The sequence below is a fragment of the Perognathus longimembris genome, chromosome 16, assembly GCF_023159225.1.
Source record: "Perognathus longimembris pacificus isolate PPM17 chromosome 16, ASM2315922v1, whole genome shotgun sequence".
NCBI classification, from domain to species: Eukaryota; Metazoa; Chordata; class Mammalia; order Rodentia; family Heteromyidae; genus Perognathus; species Perognathus longimembris.
In genome coordinates this window covers 44,631,506-44,645,288 of record NC_063176.1, presented here as the reverse complement: position 1 = coordinate 44,645,288, position 13,783 = coordinate 44,631,506, and the positions used below count along the sequence as shown (strand labels likewise).

At 42.0% G+C, this 13,783-nt stretch overlaps 1 protein-coding gene across 4 annotated transcripts in view; it reads left to right on the top strand.

The window, feature by feature from the left end:
* Tbc1d19 (TBC1 domain family member 19) overlaps positions 1-13,783 on the top strand; it is a 125,320-nt gene that overhangs the window by 80,520 nt on the left and 31,017 nt on the right. For 3 of the 4 annotated variants that reach the window (XM_048363835.1, XM_048363833.1, XM_048363836.1), the window contains 3 exons: positions 3-118; positions 5,141-5,211; positions 6,194-6,392. In XM_048363835.1, the coding sequence (XP_048219792.1) occupies positions 3-118; positions 5,141-5,211; positions 6,194-6,268 (262 nt within the window). In that variant the 3' untranslated portion in view covers positions 6,269-6,392. Of the gene's footprint in view, positions 1-2; positions 119-5,140; positions 5,212-6,193; positions 6,393-13,783 lie in introns of those variants that run through there. The other variant, XM_048363834.1, reaches the window with a different exon arrangement.

Genomic DNA, 13,783 nt, shown 5'->3' with positions numbered 1-13,783 from the left:
AGACTTCGCATATCATTTAAGTGGATGGTTCGAGCTTTCTCTGGATACTTAGCTACAGACCAACTCCTGCTCTTGTGGGATCGAATCCTAGGATACAACTCTTTGGAAATTCTTGCTGGTAAGACTAAGTGCTTGTTTGTGAGGTACATGTTGTTTCTATTGTCAAGGTCCCTGTTCTTGCTGACTTCCTATTGGCTCCCAGGAAAGACCACAGTTTCCTCTTTGCCCCTCCTCTTTTGGTCTTATCAGGGCTTCAGCCTCCTGTGACCTGGGAGGTCCCGTAGCACAGTAAGGATTCACTTGTTCTACCCTGAACCCCCCCATCTTGCCTTACCTTCTGTTCTGTGCCCCTTCTCAGTCCATACTGGGACTGGGTGACCTGCAGAGCTGAAATACAAGTTCTTCTGGACTCAGTTTATACTGCACTCAAAACCTTTCCTTTTTTGCCAAAAGTCTTTGACTTCTCTGCCGGCTACATTTTTCATTTGAGGTAGTCTCTTATTTAATTTATTTAATTTAATTTAAAAAATTCTCAAGAAGCCACAGATGCATGTGTATTTAGTAGTTAAGTTGTTTATGGTATACATATGCACCAAGGCAATTGTATAAAAGCATACTAGGCATATATTTCTTACTAATTGTATTATTGGTTTCCCTGTTGTACAATAGTAGTCTCAGTTAATTCTATCATTAGGACTACTAGGATATTAAAAAAAATAATTGAGTGGGCTGGGGATATGGCCTAGTGGCAAGAGTGCTTGCCTCCTATACATGAGGCCCTGGGTTCAATTCCCCAGCACCACATATACAGAAAATGGCCAGAGGGGGCGCTATGGCTCAAGTGGCAGAGTGCTAGCCTTGAGCAAAAAGAAGCCAGGGACAGTGCTCAGGCCCTGAGTCCAAGCCCCAGGACTGGCCAAAAAATAAAAAATAAAAATAATTGAGAGATTTTTACAATAGATGGAGAAGAGCAAAGTTGATAAGTGTGTGTGTGTGTGTGTGTGTGTGTGTGTGTGTGTGTGTGTGCCAGTCTTGGGGCTTGAACTCAGGGCCTTGGCAGTGTGTTCAAGACTGGCACTCTACCACTTGAGCCAAGCTCCATTTTTGGCTTTTTAGTGGTTAATTGGGCATAAGCATCTCATAGACTTAGGAAAGCCCAGATTGGATTTGAATCACAATCCTCAAATCTCAGCCTCCTGAGTAGCTAGGATTACAGATGTGATTCACCAGTGCCTGGAAAGTGTTCTTTTTTTTTAACCTTAAATTTATAATAATTTGAAAGTACTTCTCTGTGTTATTGTGAAAATAATGCTTAAAGAAAAGTAGGGTATAAATATGCTGTAAGTATCACATTAATGTTTTCTTGAATGCTGAGAAGTCTGTAGCAATAGAGTATCATTTGGAAAGGGAAAATTAGGTCAATAATAGAGAACCATGAAGATAAATGTCACCCCTGATACATTCAGAAATTTCACTGACTGATGTTTTTAACAACTCCTGGTAACTCTCCCTAGTCATTATATTTAAGCCCATGTAAATAGGAAAGAAGGGTCTGCTCTCATGCTTTTCAAAGGAATGACAGTGAGACAGACAACTGGTGCACAGACAGAAAGACAAACCAGAAGCACAAGAGAGGGCATCAGGTAGCACTTTTCCAAACTTATCTTCTATTTGAACACTTCTGTGTTGGATAATCCCTGTCTTAGCAGAGGCCCACTTTATTTCTGGATAACATGACTTGTTAAAATGTTCTTTTAAGCCAAGGGGTCAAGGTCATTGCCATTTTTTTTTGTCGGTCACAGGACTTGAACTCAGGGCCTGCGCACTGTCCCTAAGCAATTTCACTCAAGGCTAGTGCTCTACTACTTTGAGCCACAGCACCACTTCTAGTATTCTGATGGTTAATTGGAGAGAAGAGTCTCATAGCCTTTCCAGCCCAGGCTGGCTTTGAACTATGATCCTCAGATCTTGACCTCCTAAGTAGCTAAGATTACGGGCATGAGCCACCAGTGCTTGGCCTGTCCTCTTTTTTTTTTACTTTCTCGTCCCTACCTCATCACAAAGTCCCTTATTTTCAAGACTGATTTTCTGCTACCATTTCTCACATTAAAATAGCTTAGACTTTTCACCAAATAACTCCTCTGGGTTTGCCAGAAACTTTTAAGAGTATCATATATAACATTTGGTATCATTTCAAAAATGTATTCAAGAATGCCAATAAATCCAGTGGCTCACACCTGTAATCCGAGCTACTCATGAGGCTAAGGCCTAAGGATCACAGTTTGAAGTCAGCCCAGGCAGGAAAGTGCATGAAACTCTTATCTTTAGTCACCAAAAAGCCAGAAATGGATCTGTGGCTCAAGTGGTAGAGCACTATCCTTGAGCAAAAAAGCTCAGGGATAGTGCCCAGGCCCTGAGTTCAAGGCCCAGAACCAGCACAAACAAAAAAAAAAAAAAAGAAGGAAAAAAAAATCTCACTTTGAGAGAATTTATAGCCAGTGTGGATATATGGTTTGTTAGATCACGTTCAATTGAACATATCCTCAAAATATAGATCTTTTCTCTTGTTCTGCAGAAGGGCTGAGCAGACTAAGCATGAAGCAAACAGAAAGGAACTTGTGTGATGTGACACCAAGATAAATAAAGGTTATGAGCACACAGCATTTGGGGTGCTGAGGTCACTGAATACACTTGTCTTGTCCTGCCTCTTATCTACCTTTAGAAAAACAACTTCCTGCTATGCAAAACTCTTTCCCACTATAACAGAAAATTCTGTCCAGCTTTTAGCCTCTGGTTCAATTATACACAAAAAGGAAGCAGGTATCCTATTCCTTAGCTCTAAGATGTCTTCCCTGTCTGAAATACGGCTGCAGTTCATGGGAAACTGTAAAGAGTTGCTGGCCCACAGAAAGAAAGGTAGTTGTGCGGGTCCATGACGTCACAGCATTTGTCTTTTTTGCAGTTAACCAGAAAATTCTTTGACCCAGACTCTGTGCTGTGTGTGTGTGTGTGTGTGTGTGTGTGTGAGAGAGAGAGAGAGAGAGAGAGAGAGAGTGTGTTATAGGGCTTGGACTCAGGCTGGGCACTGTTCCTGAGCTTTCATGCTCAAGGCTAGCACTCTACCACTTTGAGCCACAGCACCACTTCTGGTTTTCTGGTGGTTAATTGGAGATAAGTCTCGTATCTCAGCGTCCTAAGTATCTAGGATCACAGGCATAAGCCACCAGCATCCAGTTTGACCTGGATTTCTTGTATCCCTGTTACAGAAGAATAATCCCAGCTGACTTGATTTTTGTTTTGTCTTTTTAAAAAAAAATTAGTGTGTATTACTTGTCTAAGGAGATTTTTATGATATCTCCATACATTCATGGATGTACTTTTTTTTTTTTTTTGGCCAGTCCTGGGCCTTGGACTCAGGGCCTGAGCACTGTCCCTGGCTTCTTCCCGCTCAAGGCTAGCACTCTGCCACTTGAGCCACAGCGCCGCTTCTGGCCGTTTTCTGTATATGTGGTGCTGGGGAATCGAACCTAGGGCCTCGTGTATCCGAGGCAGGCACTCTTGCCACTAGGCTATATCCCTAGCCCCATGGATGTACTTTGGTTGGATTAATTAAATTTTGTTCTGCCATTACCCTCCTTTTGTGTGTGGATGCCACTCCTGGGGCTTGAACTCAGGACCTCAGTGCCACTTGATTTTTTCGCTCAAGGCTGGTGCTATACTACTCTAGCCACACCTCCACTTCTGACATTTTGCTGGTTAATGAGAGAGAAAAATCTCGTGAATTTTTCTGCCCAGTCTGTCTTCGAACCATCATCTTCAGATCTCAGCTTCCTGAGTGGCTATAACTACAGATGTAAGCCACCATCCCTTGACTGTAAAGTTATTTTATAGTTAGTTGTACCAGTTAGTAGGGCTTGAACCCAGGGCCTCGTGCTCCACTTGGCTTTTCCACTCAAGGTTGGCCCTCTACCACCTGAGCCACACCTCCACTTTCTCCCCCCTTTTTTGCTCCAGATTCTTCTTCCAGGTTCTGAGGCTTTTTGACAAACTGTGCTAAATCTTTTGTCCCCTACAGGAGTGCCCGGGCTTCCCAGGCATTGACTGAACTTTGCCCGTTGGGAAGGTTCAGAAGTCTGGCTCCTGGCTTTCACTCCTGAACCCCACCAGCTCCCCGCCTGTCGGGCCAGGACCACTGCGCCTCGCCCTCATGCCATCTCTGCAGAGGCTCAAGGGGCAGCACCCACGTCCTCCCTAATAGCACGTGGCTGTCCGTGTCCAGACGAGCCCTTCCTGCCCACCACTGCCCCGGAAGTGGTGCTGCACTGCGTGGTGGCCAGGTGACAGACAGGCTTTCGGCCACGGTTCTGCCATTTTTTACCTATGTGGCTCTGAAAGTGCTACCTGAGCCTCAGTTTCTGTTAGTGTAGTGGATCAGTAATATTTCTAAACTCTGCACTTGTGTGGAAATGAACTTCTATTAGCCTCACAGAAAAAAAAAATTATGTTTTTACTACCTATGCAGTATCTCTAGGGGAAAAAAGACCTTCCAAATAAGTTGAGTATTTACTACCGTTAGTTTCCCATGCTTTGCTGCATGGAGAGTGCACTACCAACCCTGAGGATGGCTGAGGAGGCAGGGGGGCGGGGCGGTGTCACCTCAGGCCACGCCCCCTCCCCTCCAGCCAGGGTCACCATGCTGACCAGGGTCTCTGTGTGGCTCCTGATTCACACACTCTGCCGCCTGGGCTAATGGTAGAGCATGCGTTTCTGCGTATTGTGTGTTGGGATGACTGTGTCTGCCTTTTTTTTTCTTTCTCTAGCCACTGACAAAACTGAAAGTTTTTGTTCCGTAGGGGTTCTTATTATAATGTTTTTAATATTATCTTTAGGTATAAAAGAAGTTTCAATTCCACAAATCAGTTTATAACTACAGTCATGAAGATGATACTTTTCCAAGCGCTGGCTCTCCCTTCGCCAGCCCTGCGGGGCTCCGTGTGGGTGGCTGTCAGGCAGGCGCCTTGCCTGGCCGTTTCCACGCATCACCGTTGTGGCAGCTGTGCAGGGCTCTGCGCTGAGCCTTCCCGGTGGCTGGCGGGTGGCGGGGAGGCCAGCCGTTGACACGGTGTGCATTCTTTTCCAGTCCTGGCAGCTGCCGTGTTTGCTTTCCGAGCAGTGAACCTGATGGAGGTGACATCACTGGCTGCAGCTGAGGTGAGGATAAGTTTCACTCCACGGGACAGAAAAGTTCCTGCGACACAGCCAGGCCCGGGCATGTCGCCGTCCCATGCAGAAGCGCACACAGGACTGGTAGCTGATTTCTTCAACTTGGGGAAAACCTGTAAATTGTCAGCTCTGTCATATGCAGGACTCACATTTCCCAAATCGCTTGAAACAACCCTTCTTATGAGTGGGTCATAAACAGGATTATTGTAGGACGCCACTGTAGTCATTATGGGAAACTAGATACCTGGTCATTTTAATAGGAACTCTTGGGGTTTGTGTTACACATCCTTATTTTTCTTCATTTGTCAAACTCACAGAACAGAGAAGCGTTCTATGAAGTGCTTAAAGAAGCTATGTTTGGATGACCCATAGGCCTTAGGGGGTTGTTTTAAACTACGAGTTAATTACATAATACTGGTTGCTTTTCAGTGACATAACTTATATCTGGAATATGGTTCGATTAAACAGTGCTTACCATATTTATCTACTTGTTCTCTTAAAGAAATGTACATTTCACCCTCAAAATAGCTGCCTCCGTGCTTTGTTTAAAGGGAAGAGGATGTTTATGTACCTTGTGACTGGACCGACATTAGTTCTCACTCAAATGATTTCCTGCCGTCAGATACTCCCTACACTAAGATAACGGCTCTAGGAATCATAGTGTATGATTATTTATAGAAGCAAGTTGAAATGTTAGACCTCTTATAAACTCATGCTACTTGTATATTTGAAGAAGGCTCAAGGCTAAGGCACAGGTTATTTTCCACTGCACATTTTAGCTTTTTGAGCGCTTATGAACCTTCAGAGCTTCAGGAAAGAGAAGGAAAGCTCTAGCTTGGGTACAGAGATTTCATAGGAATCTGTAGAATTTAAGAGTGTGCCGGTACCCAAATGCCATTGCTATGGTACTCCTTTATGCTTTATCAGACTGCGTTGGGTATTAATCATTCTTTTTATGTTTTTATTTCAGGCAGTTCTTGCTGACCTTTCTACATTAAAAGTTATGCCTCTGCTTCAAATTTTTCTGTTTGCTACTGTCACCTGATCTTCGCAGTCACTGACAACCCAGCTAGTTTTTCATTAGAAACTAATCATGAACTATGCAAACTCTGCATAAAACCAAAACTAAATTTTGCATATAAGCCAATAAAGATCATGTTCCCACCTCAGTTAAAGCCAAGTAATTTTTCACTTTCTGAAACAATAATTCTGCACACCAAAAATTGCAGTGCATGCCACTGATTGTCAAGAGAGAAGCAATACATATAACTTCTGCTAAATCGAGCACACTGTATATACAATTCTGACTTGTAAAAGGCATGTAACAAGATACGCAATAAGCACTGAAGACACTGTAATAAACTTCAAGAGGTAATGGAACTTCTGGGACAGTTCTTTTATGTTATCTGTAGCTTTACCCTACATGGCATATTGTTTTCATCTCACAAATGGTTCCTCACTCAGAGCCAGTCATGGGATAAGCAGTGAGAAGACTTGAACAAGATAATGTCTTTAGTAGAAATTGAAATACGAGGTTTTCAGAAACTTGTCACTCCCTGGGGATTTTCTAGATTCCCTCACCATTTTATTTCTCCTCGAGCATTTCTACTGGAGAATGTCAAACAAAATCCACCCGCTGATAGCTTAGTCTTCACACTCAGAAAGTCAGAGAAGTCTGTAGAGCTCTTTGCAATTCTCAGTCTCTTGCTTAGAAGCCTGAGGTCAGCTGAGATCTGTGGCCAGATTCTGTTACCTTGGAAGAATAGAAGGACACCCCGGGAAGGGAGAGAGGGGTGTGTGTGTGTGTGTGTGTGTGTGTGTGTGTGTGTGTGTGTGTGTGTGTGTAGGGAATGAAGACCCCAAACCCACCCATCTGCTGAGTTTGGTTTCACAGGATTGAGGTTTAGGCAAAAACATTTGTTCTAGAACTGAACACATTATGGAAGGCCTCCAGTCTTCTTTTGGCCTTTATTGTAAGTGTTCTTATTTTATAGAACTTTCTAAAGACCTACATTTCAGTAATTTGGAATGCTAGCATGTGAAAAAATCCTAAACCTACTATCTTTTCATTTTAGAATCAAATTCAAGATGCTGATTACTTCTGATATGGGTTACCTAGAAGTTTGCAGAGTTCCATCCAGATGGATTTCATGAAGCTTTTTGGTTTGTTTTGTGGAGCTGGGATTTGAACTTAGGGCCTTATACTTGCCTCCAGCCCTTTTTTGCTTTAGCTTATTTTTCAGATACAATATCATTTTTGCCCACAGCTGGCCTCCAGAGCAACTGGGATTACATGTACCTCCACATCTGGTTTGTTTCTTGAGATAGGGTCTCACCTTTTTGCCTTGGCTGGCTTAAAGCAGTGATTTGTATTCCCTCTCCCACATAGGTGGGGTTATGGGCGTGTCCCACCATACTCAGCCTATGAATCTTTCATTTTGACAGCACACGTTAGAAATTATATGAAATTTAGCACAAGACTTCAGCTGTAGTGAAGGTTATTAACTTGAAATTTTATATTAAATACTCTTGTTCAGGTGCTTGACTTAATTAGCTGTGATTGGTTCTTTGTAAACCCTGTTTCACTGCTTTTGAAGGTGATGAATTGGTCATCCCATGCTTTGCCATTATGTGTACACATAGAGGACGAGCACACAGTGAGGCTGCTGTCTCCTCCCGCCCTCATCCCAGGAGAGGGGCAAAAATATGAGGACGTGTGTGGGGGTTTCTAGAGACTGTTTTGGCTACTTTTTCATGATAGTTAAACTTACTAAGAAGATGGGGTTCTGGCCTTAGCTGTCAGTTCCTAAATAGTTCAAAGGATCAAGCTTTGCAAATAGAAGATAATATTAGTCAGTTAAGGTGCTAGTCATTTCTATGAACCATTTGAAGCTCAAAATAGGTCCAGCTTCATTAGCACTTTTGTCATTTCCCTAGATCATTTGTCTATTTTTTAAACGAGTGAAGCATACTTAGCAGATCCTTTCATTCAACACGGGTGGCTCGAGGCAGTAGTTGTAAATCTCAGTTCCCAACCCCAACTTTGTGCGTAACTGTGTGATTTGTGCTGTCACAGTGCTCTGCCACGTGCTGCTCTTTGCATTTGACAGTACAGTGTTCTGGATAATTTCGGTTCCCAGCATTGACTTAGCTGCACCCTTGTGTTCCCTTATTTCACAGGGAACATGGAGAGCATCACCCTGTCCTCAGCCTTATACATGAACGCATAGCTTCATTCCCCATTCACTTCTTCCTTGTCACGGAGTAGATTGCTATAGTTCTCTGGGTGCCAGTCGCTGGTGTGTCCTGTGCCTCTGGACTCTGTCGCATAGGACTAATTCTTCACAGCTTGGTCTTTCTGCTTCCATGTTCCCCCACCCCTCCCTGGTCCAACGTCCCGTATTCCAGCCGCCCCAGCTTGCCGGCTGCTCCTCGGCCAGTCATGGCTGCTCACCTGTCTCTCCACGCTTCAAGATTCCACTCAAATTTCTGTGCTCTGTGGTGAAGACACCCTAGAGCTGAAGAATTAGGATTATTTCCATCACTTTGTCCTGATAAAACCTCATGCTCCAATTTGGTGCTCAGAAGATTGAGCAGTGGCTGTCACAAGCTATGCGCGGTTCACTTTATTCTTAAGGGGGTTTTCATTGACTCAGGTTAGGTATGGAAGATGTAAGAGGAAATTTGTCCACATGTATCTCTCCTCTTTGTCTTGGCAATGCTCTTTTCATCCACAAAATCCCTACTCCTCCTGAGTACTTAGTGCTTATCTTGCTCTAGTGTTTCTTTGGAGTGCCTTTTCAGGTGAGGCTGGTCCCTACCCCTAGTCTCAGGGCTGGTCCACTGTCCCTCTTTGACCACAGGAATTGTGGGGCATCTGTAGAGGCCTGCAGCCTGTGTGAGCCAAAGGAACTCAATCACAGACTCTGCTTTACTTCTTCCAGGAAAATAAGGCTAAGATAGAAAAGATGCAGGATGCGGAATTTCTGCAATCTGTGAATGAAGAACTGGAAGTGTGACTTAGTGGTAGACCAATCATCTACTGAGCATGAAGCCCTGAGTTCAAATCCCTGTACTTCCAAAGTTCCATCTTCTGTGGATAGAGGGAGTGAATACTGCTCTTTGTCCCTTTTGATCTTCAGATCACACACCACCAGGCTTTCCCTGGACCATTCAGACAATAGCCAAAAAATCTTTACAAGAGAAAAGATTCTAACAGCAATTATTTTCTTCTTAGTTCACTCTACTGTGGATATCGTTTGGTAGAGAGTTCAGGTCTACAACTGTTCAAACCACAGTAGCATTTCTTAAAAACTTCTTTTAACCAAGATACAGCTATACTTTATAAGGGACATTCCGTGTTCTGCACCTGTAGGTTACCCTGAGTACCTCACCCAGAGGTAGCTTTTGCTTTTGGTCCTCAGCCTGTATAGTCACCTCTGCTCAGAATGCTTCCTCTCATCTCCTTACTGAACTCTTAACTTCTTCCTTAAAACTTGGCTCAAGGGAAGAGTGCACCTCTTAGGAATCCTGCTCTTCCTCTAAATACACATGTGCTTTATCGCAGTCCTGTGTTCACTGGATTTTCTGGACTGCTAGTCTGTGGCTCCTGAAGGACAAAATAGATTCATCACAGCTTTACATCTTTAGAAGCTAGTGTACTGTCTAGCCCATAATGGGTTTCATAAGTGCGTATAGAATAAATGAACGGTGCCATCCAGTCAAACTCATTCATTTTGTGGTGAAGGAACTCCCTGTTGAGTAGTAGTTTACTTTTCCTGCATCTCATAGTTGAGTTGAGAAGTTCATCCTGTCCAGTTGAGGTGAGAATTTCTCTGTAGATGTCCAAAGGAGAAGTTTATTGTTAGAAAAAAAGACATGTAGGTGCTTCATTCAGTTTTGTTCCTAAGTCTACTTTATTATGGTATACTTGATACACAATAAAATGATAGATATGTTTTATGTAAAGAAAAATGTACAGGGTCTGACAAACGTGCATAACCATGTTACCACCACCATTGCAATCAAGATACTAGACTATTTCTGTTGGCGGACAGTTCCCTTCAATCCTCACTCATGCATGCATTCCACACACACATCTGCTTCCAGCCTAAAGATTCGATTTCTCTTTTCTAGAATTTCACTATGTGGACTCTCTTGTACCTGCCTTGTTTTACTTAGCATGATGTTTTGAGACTCGCCCATATTGTGTGGCCTGTAGTGTGTTCCTTGTCACTGCTGAACACGAATCTTCATATGGACAGATGTGTTCTTTTCTCTGAGGGTCATCACTCACTTGGTATGTAGGTATGTGTTTTAACTTTCAAGAAAGCTTCCCAGTTCTTTTCTGCAGTGGTTCTACTATTTTTCCTTCCCGCCAGGAATATAGAAGAGTTCCAGTTGCCCCAGATCCTTACCAACACTTGGTAGTATCCCATTCATAATGCCAATAGCGTACATGTGGATTTCCTAATTACAGATGTTGCTAGTCTTCATGCTTATATACTATCCATAATGTATTCTTAAAACATATTCAATGCTTTTGAGTATTTTTAATCAATCATTATTAAGCTGAAATAATATATTCTAAATACACTAGTAATTTGAATTTTTTCTCCTGAATTTTCTTATGTATCTTTTAAAGAGGAACAGTATTTTTGTGTCCTGTCTATGAAATCTTTACGTAGCCCAAGATTACGAAGATATGTTTGTGTTTGCATATATACATACATACATACATACATACATACATCCTGGCACGGGTGGTGAAGTAATCTAAGAGGCGAACTATGTTTGGCTCTTCTGGATTTTACTTTGCACACCAAATTTTTTGGCGGTACTAGTGTTTGAACTCAGGGTCTCACATTTGGTAGGCTGGCACTCTTACCACTTAAGCAGTGTCCCTAACCCAAGATCCATTTTGTTGTTTAGTTGTTTTTTTTTTAGGGGTGTGTGTGTGTGTGTGTGTGTGTGTGTGTGTGTGTAACAAGCTAAGAGCTGAGCTTTGTGATTTTGCACAAGAAGTCCCCATTTGCATAGGAGGGTCAGCACCTTTGGTTAACATGTAAATTGATTAACGTATGTATATATGCTGGTTCCTAGATTTTCTACTTGGTTCTGTGAATTTGTCTTTCCTCTTGTAATACCACACTGCTCTAATTTCTGTAGCTTTAAAATATGTCTTAAAGCTGTGTATTATGGATTCTCTCTTAGGCTGGTTAGTTCAGAATTATTTGACTACCTTCTGTGCATTTCCAAATAACTTTTAGAGTTAGCTTTTCACTGTGCATCAAAAGATAAAAAGGACTGCTGGGATCTTTATCAAGGGCATTGGTTCTACAAATCAGCTTGGGGAAAACTGATGTCATAACAAGGTTGAGTCTTCCAGATCCATTAACATGCTATAGCTCTCCATTTAGGTCTTTTAAATTTTCACTCAGAAATATTTTGAAGTTTTTAATGTAGTAGATTAGTATGCTGTAGTTCTTTCATATATTTTGTTAAGATTATTCCTAATGATTTCACATTGTTGATGCTATTGTTAATGGTATTTAAATTTTCAATTCCAAGTGATTTGTTATTAAGATATAGAGCTTCAGTTGATCTTTTTAACTTGCTTTATATCCTGAGACCTTACTAAAATACTACTATCTTTTTTGTAGGATTTCCTACATATATAGCATACCATAAATAAAAACAATTTTCCTTTCTTTCGAATCTGTATGCCTTTTATTTCTTTTCTTTTTTCTTACTCTGTAGAACTTGCAGTAGAATACAGAAGTGTTGTGGCTCACCTCATTTTAAATGTACTGTGCTTTTTTTTTTAAGAATATAACAAATAATTTTCAGGCTATATCAGTGTAATAGTTTCGCCAACTTAGGTATAAAGTAGAAGTGAGGCATTCAGAGATCTAGCGCCCAGTGAAGGAAATTTGATATTTCTGACCATCATAAAGATCTGACCATCTGAAGATCTCTGAAAATCATTCTTTTAAGCAGTTGGCTGCAGGCATGATCAACACCTTTGTTGTATTAATTAGAAAATTGTTTTTGTATTCGTCACCTGTTCTTTACTCTTAGGTATATGGTGTTCATATAGTTATTCAGGTATTAAATGCTTAATCTGAGCAAGGTACTAAGCTAAGCTTCAATGCATATGTGTATTTGTACCTTTTTAGTACTACTCAGGTAACTAGAATTCTAGCACCTTTTTTCTGGAAGTTATGGTACCATCCTCCCTGTGATAGAATAATAATCCTCCCTAAGATGTTCTAATGTTTAGATGCTCGAATTCCCCAAGTGTGTGAGTATATGCTACTGGACATTACATAGCAAAAATGACCATTGCTGATGTTACTAAGAATTTGGAGGTGAGGTGGCCTGGGTTTTCCAATGGGCCAACATAATAACTGCTGAGAGTCCTTATAACTGAAAAAGGCTGTGTGAGAGCGTTGAAGGCACTATGATGCTGACTTTGAAAAGGTTGGGAAAGATGAAGTTTAAATTTTCAGACAGCCTCTAAACTCTGGAAGAGGCAAGGAAATGCTCTTCTAGGAGCATCCGAAGGGACTCAGCTCTGCCAGACCTTTGATTTTAGGACTTCTTATCTCCGGAGCAGTAAGATAAAACTGTGTCCTAAGCTAAGATGTGTAGGAAAATTGTTTCAGTAACAAGAAGGAAGGAATCCATCTCCTCCGAGATAGATTGATTTAGCATACTAGATATCGCATGTGACAAGGACAAGTTCATGTGGCTTTCATTCCTTTTCTAAAACAGGTAATTCGTTTCTGTGTGATTTTTTTTTCTGTGATCCATTGAGATAAGGTATGTAAAAGTATTGTGAAGACTGTCTTCCACTATTTTGGTGCTGACAGGAAGACAGAGTTGTCCAAATCCAGTGGCTGAAAAACGAGGTCAGGAGAGTCATCACGTTGCCTAATCTCACTGGCACAAGGCTCCTGGCCCTCCTCCCTGCAGAAGAATGGATCGTGGTGCTGATGGGTTGGGATGATGGAATGAGCGTGAAAAGCCAACCTTCTCTTTCACATTTTCCTGGGATCCATCTACCCAAAGTGAATGTCCGTCCCCTGCTGCTTTTCTATTCCCTGGCTTTACAAAGTCTTCATCTCCAAGAGGATATGGCTATAGTTGGTAATTGCTGTCCTGGACATAAACCTGAGGCTTAGATTTTTAGGGTTTTTTTGCTTGGTTTAGTTTTAAAAAGCCAGTCTTTCTATAAAATGAAGTCACATTCCCTGGAATTACTTTATGATGTGCAATAGATTTTAATTTTCTCACGTATTACAGAATGCAAGGAATCGGAAGGGTGCTATTTATTGGACTCCACATCTCACTGAACAGGACAAGGACGTTTCAGAGAAGAAACTGATTTGGTGAATAATGGAACATAGATTAGAGGAGAAAGGTAGGATGGCTGATGGACATGGATAAAGATAGATGGATAGTGCTGGGCACTGGTGGCTCACACCTGTCAGCCCAGCTACTCAGGAGGCTGAGATAGGAGGATTGAGGTTCCAAGCTAGCCAGGGGAAGGAAAGTC